Source organism: Toxorhynchites rutilus, chromosome 3 (assembly GCF_029784135.1).
Source record: "Toxorhynchites rutilus septentrionalis strain SRP chromosome 3, ASM2978413v1, whole genome shotgun sequence".
Classification (NCBI taxonomy): domain Eukaryota; kingdom Metazoa; phylum Arthropoda; class Insecta; order Diptera; family Culicidae; genus Toxorhynchites; species Toxorhynchites rutilus.
The window spans coordinates 188361547-188380328 of NC_073746.1; the positions used below are offsets into that span (position 1 = coordinate 188361547).

At 40.5% G+C, this 18782-nt stretch overlaps 1 protein-coding gene across 1 annotated transcript in view; it reads left to right on the top strand.

Annotated features, from left to right (window-relative positions):
- The window catches only part of LOC129774929 (DNA mismatch repair protein spellchecker 1), a 71599-nt gene that overhangs the window by 34422 nt on the left and 18395 nt on the right, over positions 1-18782 (top strand). Inside the window, exons 3-4 of the mRNA XM_055779023.1 lie at positions 16580-17113; positions 17179-17450. Of these exons, the coding sequence (XP_055634998.1) occupies positions 16580-17113; positions 17179-17450 (806 nt within the window). The remainder of the gene's footprint in view (positions 1-16579; positions 17114-17178; positions 17451-18782) is intronic.

The window sequence follows — 18782 nt, forward strand, 5'->3', positions numbered from 1 at the left end:
TACCAGAAGGCTACCCAGCAGGGCATCGAATCATATTTATAGAAGGCTAAATAAATGTAGTATTCAAGGAAAACTTGGTTCATTGATTTATCTTTTCTAGTTTTTTATTGCCATTCTAAATTAGTCCATTTTGACTTAGGACTACGCCTTTAATTTCTATGTAGGGGAAAACGAAAAATGTAACGAAAAATTAAGTGATTTCAAATTCATATTACGCAAAACCGTTATTGCGATATATGTTATACTTAAATTTATTCACCATATTTTGTTTATTAATAGTTGCCCCGGCAAACTTCGTCCCGCCCAAAATTTATTTTTCGTTATAAAATTCACGTTTTCTTACTAAGCGTTCATGGGTCTAATCACAGAACCGTTCATTGATTGATCTTCTAATTTACCTTTCAAATTTACATTTTACTATAAAAATCCTAGTACTTCTACCAAAACTCGTTGTTATAATATTATATCAGATTATTTTTAGACACAATTCTCGTTAAAGATTTTTCAACCACTTGCAAATAACATGTTTCTCCGTTACATGGAATAAATGTTTCATACAGAAAATATGATAGAATTAAGATAGCCCTAAATCGGACAATCCCTTCCTCAAGTTTTGCTCTTATCAACACATTCGGCGACCCATTTTTTTATATAGATAGTAGATTTAGGAGTGCGTTTTATCACATTCAAATCCATTTCCACTTCCGAACAAAGATCAGTTTCGTTAGCGCAAACATCAAATGGACTAACAACGCTTGTCACTATGTAATTGTAGAACATACGAGAATTGATTTTTCCGAATTTTCCCATTTTCCTTCAGAGTTTTCCGAAAATTTTCAATTGTCATGTTTGGTTGAAATATGCGTAATATTTCTATGGAATCCCGCTCCATTTTAGAGTGGGGAGGGGTGTCATACCACCATACATCTCTCGACCAAAAAACCCTCACATTTGGCTCCATTTGCTTGATTCGTTTTCGAGTTATGCAGAAATGTGTGTTTCATTTCACCAAGAATTGTTTATATCAATATTGCAGCAAAATTAAGAACGATAGAAGTTGGGTGCAAAAAAGCAAATTGTAGAGCGGTTAAAAAGCTTTAATTTAATCGATAAAAGTTTAACTTTTAAGTTTTTCACTTCCAAAATGTTATTGAAATCCACTTATTTAGATGTTCTACTACTATATCCTGTACTAAATTTTCTCATCTTTCAAATGGACGCAACAGAATCGTATTCTGTAGCGTACTTTGTTATGTAGAGCCAGTTTGAGGTAACAGACTCCGAAATAAAAAAAAGTTCTATAACTCTGTCATTGTTGAAATTCGATCATATGCGTAGAAGGATTATTTTTCATCAAATATGATCGTCTATCACCTTCTGAGAGTACCTGGGTAATTTTTTTTTTCATATGAGAAAGGTGTTTTCTGACTTTAAGGGGATGAATCAAAACCCAATTTCCTCTTTTATATTCAAAAAACAAAAAAATACATGCAAAAAAATGGGTGGGTTTTATCTGTGATATAACCGCAAGGTTGACGTGGGACTACCTTAGCTTAGCAATCACTTGTTTATATTGATTACATTCTTGATTGAATGAAACAATTTCCGAATTCAATTGAATTCAATATATTTGTACCGTGTACGCACTTCTCGAACCGCGAGTTTGCTTGAAACCTGAAAGTTCATTCGCCTCTAGTGTTTGCACCATTTTTCCAGGTTCCTAAGTTTAGAAGACCATGTTAGGGAAACACATAGGCAAGCGAGTGCAAAAGTATTCGCAGTTTGCATTTATTTGCAAAGCCGATTTCCCCAGAAACCTTGGATTAGAAGTCTGTGTTAGGCAAACACAATTCAGTCGAAACAAAAATGCTCCCGGCTTGCATGTATTTGCAATGCCGATTTCCACAGAAACCTTGGTTCTGAAGTATGTGTTAGGGAAAAACATTTCAGTCAGAACAAAAATGCCCCCCGACCTGCATGAATTTGTAATGCCAATTTCCCCAGACACTTAGGTTCTGAAGTCTATTTCAGTCGGAACAAAAATATCCCCGACTTGCAAGTATCTGTAATGCCAATTTCCTCACGCTCCATGGATTTGAAGGCTGTGTTAGGGAAACGCATTTCAGTCGGAACAAAAATGCCCCCGACTTGCATGAATTTGCAATGTCAATTTCCCGACGCTCCATGGATTTGAAGTCTGTGTTAAGGAAACACATTTCAGTCGGAACAAAAATACCCCCGACTTGCATGAATTTGCAATGCCGATTTCCTCCCCCTGCTCTCATGTGTTTGCGATGCCGATTTCTCCAACGCTGCTTGGTTTTGATGTCTATGTTAGGGAACACATTTCGGTAAGAACGAAAACCCCCCTACTTTCATGTATTTGCAATGTCGATTACCCCAAGGTTGCTTAGTTTGGATAGCTGTGTTGTGGAAACCGTAAATCGGACCAATCGAAACGAGGCAGTTAGGACGTTTAGATAACGCTTAACATTTTACAGTTATTATATAGTTTATCTAATGAAAAATAACATTTTATGAATTTCAATAGATGCGTAGAAATATTCCCTATCAATTGATGCAAACATCTTTCTGATCCAGTAAGAAATGTTCGAGTTATAAGTATTCGGAATCTTTCATTTTTTCCGGCATGTTCTGTGTTTAGGTTTTCATTTTAACCAACACCCCCCCCCCCCCTATACCAGTTAGACGTAGTCCTACGTCAAAAAAACGAATAAAACAAAAATTTTTTTGACTCGATTATATACAGAGAAAAGAAATCAGAAACTGTATATAATCGAGTCCACACTGTATCTCAACTACATACAAAGTAATTGATATTTCGCCCCAAAAAATACGCTCTTTTCATTTGTTTGTCATTCTTTCTAGGGCAAACATAAAAATGTTTGTTGGCGGAATTTGAGAGAACAAATTTCACTCTATATAATATGTGATTTTCAAAACTATATTATTTTGATTAGTAACTGTATTCGACAAAGTTATTACATATGATAGAGCGCTCATTTTTATGTTATCAAAAATAGGGTGACCAAAATTGTCGATGAAAAAAATATAACTTCTTTATCTTTATGTATAGAGATAAACATAGTTCAACAATGTTGTAGCCCCAGTTATTTTAATCAACTTTGTAGAAAAGCTTTTCCTATCTTTTATATAATCGATTTATTTCTCAGTTTTTTTCTGAGTTGCATCAGGGTGACCATAAAAAACGAGTTTTAATTTACTTTTTAATTTACACAAACACAAAAAATATCTTAGTTCAAGTTAGGAAAACATTAGTAGATGGATTGACCAATTAGAACAGGTAGAGCTCAGACCATGTGCATCACGCATTGGAATGCACCAATAGGAATATAATAGCTGACTAGGCAAAATTCATTCATATAAGCGAGCCGCGCCTGTGGTTCGCCCTCTTTTTTGTCAACTGCAGTACAAGGAATAAAGTACTTATTGAAACCGCGAAATAGTAGTTTTTTTAAACAACTTCCAGTGTAAGAAAAGAATTACACTTAAGGAAAAAAATCACACATGTAGAATGGAATATGCTCTTTCAAATGCCGTTAATTTATGTTTGCCCCAGAAAGAATGACAAAGAAATATCAATAAATTTGAGTGGAGTTGAGATATTGACAAGTTCTGCATTGCAAAATATTTGTATTAGTAAGTTCTAAAATTCTTTTGAAGACAGTTTTCATATAGTCGTTACGTTTCGTTAAATGTCGTAACGGGATTTTTTTCTCTGATTGAACTATTTTTTTTTTATTAAATCGTTTATTTTTACAGGCTCAGTTACATAAGTTTAAAGGAGCCAAACTCCTGACTGTATTGTTACAAGTATATATAAACATTTTTCCTTAATTCTAATGTTAATGGTGTAGAAAACCGATTACTCGCGGTCTACTCGAGTTTAGAAGGGTGACATATTTTCTTCAGGAAAAGGAAGGGATAAAAGGATATGTTGACAATGTTCACTCTCACATTCACACTCACATTCATTACACTCAATTCTTAAGCCTATCTTATATCTAATATGCATTTACATTTCACCTTATTCTATTGTTAATAAGAAGCGATTTGATTTCTCGCGAAGGAAAAGGAAAAGGAGAATATATGGATATAAGGACAATCAGACACGAAGATCGATAACTTTTAGGAAGACATATATTTGGGACATGTAATCAAGGTCTAAACCAGCCAACACATCTCTCACCGGCACATTGGGCTGTCTTCCTCTAGCCCGAAGAGAGTTTTCTAAATTCGATCTGGCAACAAGATACTCCTCGCACGACCAAACAACGTGTTCGATGTCGTGGTAACCTTGACCACAGGCACAGATATTGCTGTCGGCAAGATCAAAACGAAAGAGTAGCGCGTTTAACGAACAGTGATTGGACATGAGTCGGGAGAAGGTGCGAATAAAGTCCCGACTCAAGTCCAGACTTTTGAACCATGGTTTAAGGCTAACCTTAGGGATAATTGAGTGGAGCCACCGGCCCAATTCATCTTCGTTCCATTTGCGTTGCCAGTTAACGATGGTATTTCTACGATCTAAAGAATAAAATTCATTGAAGGCGATTTGACGCTGATAAATTTCGCCTTCAATTGCACCTACCTTTGCTAATGAGTCAGCCCTCTCATTACCCGGAATTGAGCAATGTGAAGGGACCCAGACAAAGGTAATGACATAACAGCGTCTGGTTAAAGCACTCAAAATTTCTCGTATTCTCTCAAGGAAGTACGGCGAGTGCTTTTCCGGCCTCACTGAACAGATAGCTTCTACAGAGCTAAGACTATCCGTTACAATGTAATAGTGTTCAACAGGTCGTGAGGCGACGCTGTCCAGCGCCCAGTGTATTGCTGCCAATTCAGCAATATATACTGAGCAAGGATACTGAAGACTGTGTGAGGTGCTAAAAAATACGTTGAACACTCCAAATCCTATGGACTCATTCATAGAGGACCCATCAGTAAAATACATATTATCACAATTGATACGCCCATACTTTGCATTGAAGATCTTAGGAACGATCCCCGATAGAAGGTAATCTGGAATATCATGGATTTTCTCCTTCATGAACAGATCAAAATGTTCAGAGGAATTGATGTAGTCAGGGAAACAAACACGGCTGGGAATATACGAAGAAGGATCAACCTGCATGGAGATGAATTCATGATATGAGCCCATAAATCCAGAATGAAAATTTAGCTCGCTCAGTTGCTCAAAATTTCCGATCACCAATGGGTTCATAACCTTACACCGGATGAGGAACCGAAGAGATAATAAATTGAAGCGATCTTTTAGTGGGAGTACGCCTGCCAAAACCTCGAGGCTCATGGTATGCGTTGAGGGCATACATCCCAACGAAATACGGAGACAAAGATACTGAATTCGCTCGAGTTTAATGATGTGTGTTTTGGCAGCTGATTGAAAACAGAAACTGCCATACTCCATCACTGAGAGAATAGTTGTTCGATACAACTGTCGCTCCACGACTAGGCTAGTAGGCTAGACTAGTCCTCTCTGGAGCCACCAAATGTTGGCGCAGCTCAGAGGACGAGGAATGGATTCCTCGTTGCAACCACCAAATGTGGTTGCAGATTATCGTGCTTTGAAAATAGGGAGGCCCTTTACCAGACGCTTTGTGGTAGGCCAGATCTGGTAGAGTGCATATGCGCCTACTTTGTCAGATCCGGTGGTACCGCGTCACTGTGAGGTTTTGGCCGGGCGGGGCCAAGGGGGAGGATAAAGGAAAGGGAGGAGGTTGGAAGTTTCGGATTTGGCCGGGATTAATTTGGCCTCTGGCTATACTCACTCGACCTTCTATTTTGATCCTTCCTTGGTTGATCCTTCCTTGGTTGATCCTTCCTTGGTTGATCCTTCCTTGTGGGGGGGGCTCGTCCGGGATGTGATATTTTGGCTTGATTTAAAGTGTGCAGTCTTTCTTGAGAGTTCAGATGAGAGTGATTTATTCATAGAATTTCTTAGGTTTTTATACATAATTTTTATCTCTAGCTACTATTTGTTCTCCCTTTCTCGCTCATGTGCGAGATCCGGGGAAACACGTGTTTTTCTAGATTTCTACCCTTTGTTACTCATAGCGATAAGTTGCCTGCGCAACCCATCGCAATAAACATATTTGCCTCCTTGTGAGGTCTTGTCTACCCCAGAAGGGCGTAGCATAAGAGAGAGAGAAAAGAAAACAATTAGTTATTCTAAGCCAAGCGGGCAAACGAGGGATGATTATTTACACGCTCGCAGGCGTGTTATCTTTTCCCTTTGTTTATTGCCCTAATGAGCTCCTAACGAGCTCTTACTCATATTTCTCCTACTCTGTGTCATTCCACCGGAATAAGCTCCGGTGCAATAAACAACCTACGCAGCATCTGTTTTGTTTATCTTTCCTTTCCTTTATCTTTCCGGCGGAAAGCCGGGGAATAATGTTGTTTCCTGACTATTCATGATAGAGCGTGGTCTAAACACCCGCTCTATCGTTCCGCGATGAATCGCGGTCTTAATGCATGACCTGTGCGGCGACATACCGGCCCTCGTAAATCGCGTAAGGCAGATTTACCAATTGAGCTGTGCCGCATCTGTTCTAATTATTTCTTCAATACTTCTGATGCCGAATTGTTTCATTATAATTCTAAAATTCTTTTTCTTTTTGTTTCAACTTGAAGCTATACAAATCAAATTCGATTTACTATGAGTGGATGATTCATGGTTGAATAACGTAAACCATTTGAACGTATTCGTTTGCCTATGGATTTATTTTTTAAGTGTTGCAAATACAATGCGATCTTATCCTTTTCTGTGTTTCAATCATTTACAGCTTAGTGCTTCATCAATTCATCTATATGACTTCTTACTCTCACAGGAGTATATTCATTTCTTCAATATTTCTTCTTTCCATAGAAGTGTCCTGAATTACAAATCATTAATACATTCAACGTGTTTTTAACAGAACGATTTTCAATTCGAAGTTGTGTTTTTTTTTTATTTAGCATATGTCTGGTTCTACCGGTTGACCTCCTCAATGCTTGGTCCTTGATTCATCTTGGCTCTGGCGCGAGCTTACATCTATTTGGCTGCTTCTTTCGGATATGATGCTAGGTTCGCAGCTTGTCCTCCTCAATGCTTGGTCCTTAAAGTGCAGTGTCCTCTATTTGTTGTCTGTTCGGTAGATTGTTCATTCTTATACGAACGACCGGTTCCGCTGTAGCTCTGGATCTAGAGCGAGTTCCTTGTCTGCAGCAGCGGAAGTAGATAATACCGCTCAAAATTATAATTATCCCTATCAACAGGACTGCATTCCTCCAATGATGCTTGGACTCGGGATGAAACGGATCGATGCTGTTGTACACATTTATTATTCCATTGTCCTTGTATGGATTATCGGGTTTTGGTTCTAATGTGTCGTTCACGGATGTGTTGTTGAATCCATCCGATAAGTGCTCCATCATCTGATATGTTGATTTGAAGTACGTTACCTTTTTCACATTCATGCCGTTTAGTTTTCCATATATTGTTTTGCCTTTGGATTGTATGCGACAATCCGGTTGCAAGGTTACCACAGCCGCATCATATGGTAGTGACATTACCACGCTGTCGCAGTGTATAACTACTCCTTTTGCTTCAGAGGTATAATATTAGACCGTGTTAGGCGTGGACAGCGTCTCCAATACGGTGTAAGGAGCGGTTAATATTTTCGTGGTACATTTACGGGTACTCGCAATATGCATTATAACAGCTGCTACGCAATCCACTTCCTTACTTAGTTCTGGCTGAACTGTTATAAAATGTGTATCGTTCAGTTTAGTCATTTCGTTCGATGGATAGAAGAACTCATTGTTGCGGCCTACGGCAATGCGTTCGTGTTCTGCGACAATAATTGACCCGTTCTGAATATGTGGAATAGCTATTATTTTGAATACTTCAAATTCAATCTTATTGATAATAACACTGGTCATAGTAATTATCACGGATCCGTTGATTACGTGTGTATTGTATTTAACAGCTGATGGGTGATCTAGGACAGTGTATCCTGCTGGTAATGCTTGGGAAATATTTTTTCTCGTTTAGGTCAGTTCATCGAGTGACAAAGGAAACGTGCGAATTTTCCTATATCTATTCAATGTTCCGTCGATAACTTCCTGTGCCAATATCGTAGTTTCTAGCATCGTCGTTCGTAATTTTTGAGCCTTGTCCGCGGAGTATAATTGCTTTAATTGAGTCATGTCCTTGTACAATTTGTAGTATCTCTCGTTCAACTGCTCTCCCATTTTGGACGCCTTGGTATTCATTTTTACCATTGACTCCGATACTTGATGAATCTTTTCGTCTTCGTGAATTCGCATTGCTTGTAGCTCGTTTGCCATGTCGTCGCTACCAAATATCAAATCCGCCAAAAAACCGAAGAATCCTTTGCTTCGTTTGGTTCTCGTTGTCTGCTTGATCTCATCAATCGCGTCATCGCATAAACGCTCAACAGATGTTGTAATTTGCTCTAGTAGAGAGTCTTCGATGACAAACTCAATGTCTTTCATTGCTGTCGTTAAGTTACTTCGTATGGAGTTAATTGATTTGATGTCTTCACTGGGAATCGTATTTGTTTGAATATTTGTTTGCCATATACCTCTACGCAGTAAACACGTTCCTTGGTGATCAAACATTAATCCGTCACTGTCGATGGGTTTTATTGATATAGCGTTGATTAGAGTGAACGACATTATGATCGTCATTATAATTTTCATTAGGTTCGAAAGGTTGAACTGGGATGTAGGAACGCCTTTTGTTATAGCCCTGTTTCGTCTTCTTTTTTGCTTTGATTTTGTTGGATGATTTCCTTTACTTGAGATCGTTGCATTTCTTTCCTCGGATGAAGATATCAGCATCACGTTGTTGTGACTTCTCATAGGTTCTTCGACTGTTTCTTGAGAACGATCTTGAATTCGTGTTGGACGTCCGATATGAAATTCATTCGTCGAAAAGTGTGCAGCCATCATGTTTCTTAATTCTTCGTCTCGTTGAAGCCGTGCATTTCCATGGGAAGAGACTGGAATATCGTATTTAATCTCAGATTTAATATTTCCAAAGATAAACCAGCCTATTTTACTTCTTACTGCTATTGGTTCATTGTCGCCTCTTCTTCTGGTTTCCATGGCGGTGAGTAAATGGCTGTGACTCAGCCCTATCAAAATCGTCGGTTTTGCTAATTCATAGCTCTTGATCGGAAGGTCCCTTAGATATGGATATCTCAATGCCATCGCCTCGTAGTCCAATGTTTGAGTTGAAAGCTGTAAATTTCTAATGGTCCTTACTCCGTCGAGTCGGTAAGACTTTCTGGAAGACCCTTGAATTCGAACTTGGACTATTCTGCTGTTAATTTCGTTCCGAGACACGTCTTGTGTCCATTTCAGTTGTAGGGGTTCTTCTCTTCCGTGAAGGTCTAAAGAGTTTGCCATTTCCTCATCCAGCAATGTCAGGGAAGACCCTGTGTCCAGAAAGGCATATGTATCGACTGAATGCCTTCCGTTCTGAAGCGTTACCGGAATGACTTGATAGTACTTATCATTTGCTGGGGATTTGTGAATGTTACAGTTGGCTTCAAGCGGGACTGTCGTGGACGTACCATGAGAGGTTGGTTCTGTTGGTTTTGAGTATAGCATTCTGTGGTGGTGTTTGTTGCACCCATTCAAACCGCACCTTCCGGTACGTCTGCAATCTTTAACCATATGACCTATACCAAGGCATCCGAAACATATTTTTCGTTGGACTGCCAATTGACATCTTTTCTGGATGTTCGAATTCTTAAATTCCGTGCAATCAAAAATTTTATGGTTATTCGAGCAAACCGGACTGCTCGGACTGCACGCTTTTAGCCGCGCGTCCTTCCAGCGCAGCCTCAAGTCTGGAGAGATTTTCATGATTGGAAAACGCACATTCTCTCGTGCTGACTTCGTAAATCCTCTTGAATTTCGGCCAATCCTTTGGTGACCCGCTGAATTTAGGCAAGGGAGTCAAAGCTTGCCTTTTCATAAAAATAGAAAAATCACCGGGATGTGGAGTTGGTACAATTGCTCTTTGGTCCCAACTGGTTGATGAGAGCGGAGCTTGAGGGGTTGCCTGTATGTTAGATTCTCTTGCCGGCACATGTAATGGAGTACTTGGTAGCTCTGTTCGCTGTGGTGATGTCGCCCTTGCGACTAAAGTGTTGATTGAGGCCTTCATTTCGGCCATTTCGCCTTTAATATTAGTTATGCTGGTCCGATCGCTGGCATGCATTTCAGCTAATCGGGTTATTAAATTTGTCAGTTCTTCAATTTGTTTCTGCTCCCTTGAATTATTTGTGGCGGCAGGCGCTATAGGTGTCCGTGGAAGTGCATGTGCTCCTTGTTCGTTAATTCCTTCGGTGGGGTTACACAGCAAGCAAACCAAGTAGCCTTCTTCTGTTGTCGGCGTGTAACCTACACACGTGTTATGATAATTATTCTTACATTCTCGGCATTGAACCAAATTATCCGGATCAATCTTCTTATTGCATGCAAAGCAGCATGGGCGGGAAGATTTCGTGAAACTTGATTTCATATTGCTCGGTGAAGCGCCTAGTTACCTTCACTCTTTGTTTAACTTTCTTTAGTACGTAAGTGGCGAGGCGCCTGGTTGCCTTCGCCTTTAGTGCTCCAAACGTTGCTAAATGTTCGTCTTCCGGCCCTCGTGACCGGATTACTGGTGTATGACGAGGCGCCTGGTTGCCTTCGTCCAACTATGCCTGACTGGCGGTCAGTCCGCTGGACCTAGTTTTTTTTAGTTTTTCGTTGCCTTTCTTGGCATTCCCTTCATACCGTCTTCAACGGACTGGGTTTGTCCGTCTTTCAGGACCAAATTTCTGTTTCTTGAGATGCGCAATCTGCCTCTTGGCTAGCTGGTGGTGTCCACAGACAACCGCACCTTGTTCGTCTTTACAAGACGAACGCAATTTAAACAGGACTCTCAACTCAACCGAGCACTTTATTGTGAGTTCGTACTTTGTCTTGAAATAAGACTCCTCTCTGGAGCCACCAAATGTCGCTCCACGACTAGGCTAGTTTGGAACTAGTCCTCTCTGGAGCCACCAAATGTTGGCGCAGCTCAGAGGACGAGGAATGGATTCCTCGTTGCAACCACCAAATGTGGTTGCAGATTATCGTGCTTTGAAAATAGGGAGGCCCTTTACCGGACGCTTTGTGGTAGGCCAGATCTGGTAGAGTGCATATGCGCCTACTTTGTCAGATCCGGTGGTACCGCATCACTGGGAGGTTTTGGCCGGGCGGGGCCAAGGGGGAGGATAAAGGAAAGGGAGGAGGTTGGAAGTTTCGGATTTGGCCGGGATTAATTTGGCCTCTGGCTATACTCACTCGACCTTCTATTTTGATCCTTCCTTGGTTGATCCTTCCTTGGTTGATCCTTCCTTGGTTGATCCTTCCTTGTGGGGGGGGGACTCGTCCGGGATGTGATATTTTGACTTGATTTAAAGTGTGCAGTCTTTCTTGAGAGTTCAGATGAGAGTGATTTATTCATAGAATTTCTTAGGTTTTTATACATAGTTTTTATCTCTAGCTAGTTCTCCCTTTCTCGCTCATGTGCGAGATCCGGGGAAAACACGTGTTTTTCTATATTTCTACCCTTTGTTACTCATAGCGATAAGTTGCCTGCGCAACCCATCGCAATAAACATATTTGCCTCCTTGTGAGGTCTTGTCTATCCCAGAAGGGCGTAGCATAAGAGAGAGAGAGAAAAGAAAACAATTAGTTATTCTAAGCCAGGCGGGCAAACGAGGGATGATTATTTACACGCTCGCAGGCGTGTTATCTTTTCCCTTTGTTTATTGCCCTAATGAGCTCCTAACGAGCTCTTACTCATATTTCTCCTACTCTGTGTCATTCCACCGGAATAAGCTCCGGTGCAATAAACAACCTACACAGCATCTGTTTTGTTTATCTTTCCTTTCCTTTATCTTTCCGGCGGAAAGCCGGGGAATAATGTTGTTTCCTGACTATTCATGATAGAGCGTGGTCTAAACACCCGCTCTATCGTTCCGCGATGAATCGCGGTCTTAATGCATGACCTGTGCGGCGACAACAACATTATAAGATCTTCGGGATGGGCTCCCCACCAGGTGCCGGTAATTGTACGGAGAAAGTTTATTCTTTGTTGACATTTTTTACTCAGATACCTAATATGGGCCCCCAAGTACATTTGGAGTCGAACCAGACCCCAAGATACTTGAATGACATAGCATGAGTGATCGGTTTACCCAAAAGTTGAAGCTTTGGTTTTGCTGGTCTATGCTTCCTAGAAAAAACCACCATCTCTGTTTTCTCCGTGGAGAATTCGATCCCTAGCCCAATGGCCCAGGTTGAAAAATTGTTCAAAGTATCTTGTAAGGGTCCTTGCAGGTCGGATTCGTTTGATCCTACGACCGACACCACTCCATCATCTGCAAGTTGTCTTAGGCTGCAATTTTGTGTAAGGCAATTGTCGATGTCGCTTACATAGAAGTTGTACAAAAGGGGGCTTAAACATGAGCCCTGGGGGAGGCCCATGTAAGAGAACCGACTTACTGCCGAATCTCCGTGAGAAAAGTTCAAATGTTTCTCACAAAGCAAGTTATATAACATATTATTCAATAGGCCCCGAGAGTGTAATTTGTCTGACAAAACCTCTATTGAAACAGAATCAAAGGGCCCCTTTATGTCCAAGAATACTGAAGCCATTTGTTTTTTTTCGGCGTAAGCCATTTGAATTTCTGAAGAAAGCAACGCAAGACAATCATTCGTCCCCTTGCCCCTGCGGAACCCATATTGTGTATCTGAGAGTAGGCCATTCGTTTCAACCCATCGATCAAGGCGAAACAAGATCATTTTCTCCAACAATTTCCGTATACAAGACAGCATTGCTATTGGGCGGTACGAATTGAAGTCGGACGCGGGCCTTCCGGGTTTTTGAATAGCTAACTCTGAATAACTCTTACTTGTCTCCAATTATCTGGAACAATATTATGCTCCATGAACCGATTGAATAAATTCAACAAGCGATGTTTCGCCACATCAGGGAGGTTTTTCAACAAGTTGAACTTAATTCTATCCGTTCCTGGAGCCGAATTGTTACAAGAAAGGAGAGCAAGGGAGAATTCTTGAGGTATATCTCGAACAATTTTTTGCACAGGAGCGGAATCAGGACAAACCTTCCGTGCAAAATTGAAAATCCATCGATGTGAATATTCTTCGCTTTCATTCGTTGAAGAGCGATTTCTCATGTTTCGAGCCACTTTCCATATTTTTTTCATTGACGTTTCTCGTGACAAACCTCCCACGAAATTTCGCCAATAAGCACGTTTTTTCCCTTTGATCAAGTTTTTAAATTGATTTTCAAGGTCCAAATACGATTGAAAATTTTCAATGGTTCCACGTTTCCGAAAAGCTTTGAATGCGTTCGATTTATCCTGATAAAGCTTGGAACATTGGCTATCCCACCATGGATTGGGAAGCCTTCGACGAATAGTGGAGCCTGGGATGGGTTTCGTTTGAGCGCGAACCGCGCTGTCATAGATCAAACGAGAAAGTTATACTCCTCCAATGGAGGAAAACCATCGCTGGAATTGATGGCTAGAGCAATCGCGTCCGCATATTTTTTCCAGTCAATGTGTCTTGTGAGGTCATATGCCATGTTTATAGATTCAGAAGAATTCGACCCAATGGTGATGGAAACCTTGATTGGCAAGTGATCACTACCGTTGGGGTCCTGGATTACATTCCACTTGCAATCTAACGATAGTGAATTCGAGCAAAGCGAGAGGTCAAGAGCACTTGGGTTAGCAGGAGGTTTAGGAACACGTGTTGTTTCCCCAGTGTTCAAAACGGTCATATTGAAGCTGTTACAAAGGTCATATATCAACGATGAACGATTGTCGTCGTACTGTTCCCCCCAGGCAGTTCCGTGAGAGTTGAAGTCTCCCAAGATCAATCGTGGCTCAGGAAGGAGTGAGCACATGTCAACAAGTTGCTTGCGGCTAACCGCAGCTCTCGGAGGCCAATACAAGCTGACAATACAGAGGTCTTTTCCTCTGATGTTTGCATGACAAGCAACAGCTTCAATCCCTCCAATAGGTGGAAGGTCAATTCGAAAAATGAGTGGCACTTATTGATCCCCAATAGCACCCCTCCGTATCTATCATCACGGTCCAAGCGTATAATATTGAAATCATGGAAAGAGAGATCATCTCGCGAAGAAAGCCAAGTTTCGGACAGAGCAAAAATATCACAATTGAACTTATGAATTAAAAATTTGAATGTATCCAATTTAGGGATAAGACTACGACAATTCCACTGTAAAACAGTGATATCTCCGACCTCTCTATTTGAATTAGACATCAAGAGAGATAATCATTGCAAGGAGGGGCCATGTTTGCATCAATTGCTGTAAAATTGTCTTTAATACTGGAAGCATTGAGATGACAATGGTTCTGATGGAGTCGGAAACATTAAAACACTTGAAGATTTGAGCCAAAAGGTCAGACAACTTTATAAATCCCGATTGGGAAGTTGAGCTGGACGGAAAAATAGGGACAGTTGGGGTTTTTGATGTCCCCTCGAGTGCTGGGTCGTTCGAAGGTGAACTATTGCCACGGAAGCCAGGAGGAACCTGATTTTGCTTGTCCGCTGCACTAGATTTTTTAGGCAAGCTAACAGGGGTTATCACCGGAAGGACTAGTCCTTGAACTTTGGGAGTGGTCACATTTTTGCGCCGGGGATTTCCTTGGAAAATGAACGGTGTGCCCCCGTTAGCTGTGTCCGCTTCCATTTCGTCAACGGGCAACGTGGCGAAGGCATTTTGTGTGTTGATTGGTTGTTGTTCTTGAGCCGGTGGAGAAGCGCCCTTCAAAATTTCCGCAAAAGTGCGCTTCGAGCATTCCTTCAAAGAGCGCTTCTGTTTATCCCAGCGACTCTTATAAGTTTCACAAGCTGAGAGCTCGTGTGGGGATCCCCCGCAATATGGACATTTATGCTCAGTCGCACTGCAGGATTTCCCCTCATGTTGCTCTCCGCAAGTGGCACAGCGCTCCTTGTTGGCGCAATAGTCTGCTGTATGACCAACTGACTTGCATTTGTTGCAAGTCATGGGCTTTGGCACGAAGAGTCGCACTGGAAGCCTTAATTTATCCACCATAACGTAGACAGGGAGGACGGAACCAGCAAAAGTTAGTCGAAACGAGTCGGACGGCGTGAATTTTTTTTCTTCCCCATTCTGGGAAACTTTTCCAAGTTGCTGGCAGTCCAAAATTTTAATTTGCTTCAAAGGGAGCTGTTTAAATCTGCCATCTCCCTCTTTTATTATTTCGCTCGTCAGACCCGTTTCTGTAATCACCCCCGCAATTTCTACGTTATGGCAGGGCACATATACGCGATATTCTATTACAAAACGATTGTCGTCAACAATATCGTTAGCGTGCTTCCGATTAGCCACGACAACACGCAGTTTGTTCGGTCTAACCTTTCTAATTTCGACCACGGAGGAATAATATCTTGCCAGATCTTTAGAAATTTGAATGACATTTAGAGATTTTCCTTTTGGTTTGGGCCGGAAGAAAACAACCCATGGGCCAGATCCAGGTGAATCTTCTGGATAGACCTTGACACGAGGAGAGGAAACAACTGAGGGGGAGGTCGAGGTCGATTGTTGAGCGGGATCAGGAACAGTAGGGCTGGGAGACAAGTTCGGGAGTTGATCGGAAGCGGGAGCAGGAGATTGAGGGGGTGAAGAGGAAAGGTTTGCAAATTTTCTTGAGGGGGGCTTGTTTAGGTGGCTTAACTCTCCCTCTAAAGAGACATCCGAGGGGGGAACGCGTTTAAGCGACTTTCCAGTTCCCGTAGATATGGAGGGGTAGACAGTGGATTCAATCTCCATGTCAACAGTTCTTTCTTCATCTGCCATTTAAAGTGGCAGATGTACACTTTTTAGTTAATTTTTCAATTTTTTTTTGTTTTTTCTTTCTTAACCTAATAAACTTAACCTAATAAAATTATTTATACTTATTATGCACACCACACCAGTGCGGATAATCTCCAACGCGTATCAATCCTTCGGTGCAGCTGAACCGGTGTATCGCACCACAGTACGATAATGGTGTCGATGACGAGAGGCGATAAATTCACTAGCACACAGCGCCCGCGCTGTAGGCCTTCTTCCTCCTGCTTGTTGTGTCCGCTTCAATGCAATCCAGTTACAATCTAGGGAATCCCGTTATTGTGCACAATCACTTGACCAGCCACGAGAATAACGGTATCACTTCAACGATACACGATAACGAAATATATGCGTCCGGCGGCTTCGAACTTAGGAAGACGAATGATTGAACTATTATTAAATATGATATTTAATGGAATCTAGGTTGAGTCCCATTAGAAAATATGTAAAATTGCCCAAATCAGATTATTACATACAGCATTGTCGATGAGAAACATGTTTTTACATACAATGTGAAGAACTAATCACTTAATCTATATTCGTTTTTCTTTTCAGAAACCCGCAACAACAATAAGATTCTTCGATCGCGCAGACTATTACAGTTGCCATGGCCCCGATGCAGAGTTCGTGTCGAAGAGCGTTTTCAAATCTACGAACATGGTCAAGATTATGGCTCCGAGCGGATGGGACTATGAACTGCCATACGTTGTGTTGAGCAAGAACAATTTCGAGAGCTTTTTGCGGGACCTCTTGTTGGTCCGCAACTATCGGGTAGATGTGTTCACCAATAAAGGACCCATAAAGACGTCCAATGAGTGGGTGCTAGAGTTCAAAGGATCGCCTGGAAATTTGATGCAGTTCGAGGATATACTTTTTGCCAACAATGATATGGTTTCAGGATCTGCATTGATTGCCTTGCACGTGAAGCAACAAAATAAACAGAGAGTCATTGGATTATCTTGCGTGGAACCAAATGATCGAATGTTTTCAGTATCAGAATTTGTGGATAATGACTTTTATTCTGAGCTGGAAGCGTTAGTAGTCATTCTCAGCCCGAAAGAATGCATTTTGCCGATCGGAGACCCTGAGGTAGAATAAGTGCAATTATCACATTCACTTCATCATATTCAGGATCTTTTTTTTTTATACTACAGAACAACCGCATCAAAACTTTAATGGAGAGAAACAATATTGTTGTTACACTGAAGAAAAAGCAGGAATTCTCACTTGAAAAGAATGATGTCATACAAGATTTGAACAAACTGCTTCGTTTCTCGAAGGGGCAACAGGAGAGTGCAAACTCGATACCCGAAACATCGAAAACTTTAGCGTTGTCGGCATTAGGAGTTTCAATTCGTTATTTGGAACTTGTTGAAAATACCTCGAACCACGGGCAGTATGAGATAAAATTGCTGAATTTGAACAGGTATGTTCTTAATTACTTTTGGTATAATCGTTTATTACTTTTGTTGCGTACATACAGAGTGTTAGCTAACTGGCTTGGAATTTTTCAGGATGTGATGAAGAACGATATTTGATAAAAAACATCTGTTACGTATATAGTCAAATCTCAACTATGACATAGTTATTGAACTTATCTTATTTTGGGTTCTGTTTGTTTTGAACTGTTGCTCAAGTATGCTGCGGAGACACAGCGAAGTAAAAATCGCGGGTGGTTCTAATTGAGGGCTCACCAGAAACTGTTATCCCCTATCTCTTTCTGAAGGAAGAGACCAACCAACTTAGGAAGTTGAAAATCTCTGAAATAAGGAAAAAAAACTTCTTAAGGATTCCTGGTCAGTTACTTAATACTCTTACTTGATACATATTACAATGAGCACACCGAGTAATTAGAATGCTATTATTTATTTATTTATTTATATAAATATAAATATTTGTTTATATAAATATTTATTTATATAAATATCAATATATATTTTAGCAATGGGAGTCATCGTAGCACATTTGTAATCCAGTATTTTCCTGAGTTTATTATCCCTGAATCAATATAAAACATGGTGTGTTTGCCATCCACATATTATATGGGATTTTCTTGTTTGTTTCCAATAGCGTTCTTCTTCTTTTTTTTTGGCTTTAAGAGGCTTTACACTTTTCAGTTCATTCGCCTCTAAGTCCAATAGCGTTCATTTATTTGATTCAATTTTTTATCATCTAACGTTTACAAAGTCGAATTTCATCTTAAGATTGAACTATTCTGCTATACAGCAATTCTACGCCAAATCAACCTAAAAACAGCCGATTTAGACGGGACCATTCCGATTTTTTAAAACATTAAAACATTGTACATATATTAGCAGTTACCTTGAATCACAATTTTTATTATCAGATGACTTATTTCAATCGTTTAACCGCCAGCCGCGACCCGGATTGGGTCGGACAAAATCCCGTTGTGTAAAACTGATTTGCAAGAAATTATAACTCGAAATCCAGATGTCAAACATTTAGTATTCAAAATATTTGCTCAAAAACAGAATTTAATAAAAAAAATGTTTATAACTAAAAACATGTCCCATTCGATATTTGAACATTTTCGACATTTTTTTTATTTTTAAAAGTCTTTCCAATTTCAAAAATTGGAATGTACGCTACAAGCTGATAAGTAACATTTACTCTCTCTGGTGATGTGATTGGGACAGCACAGAAACGAGTTCCAGAGAGACCTCCCGGGCGCTGTTTTGGATCGACAAGCTGCTGGCTGTACTTTCAGACTACCAAGTTTGATTCACGACCGATGCGA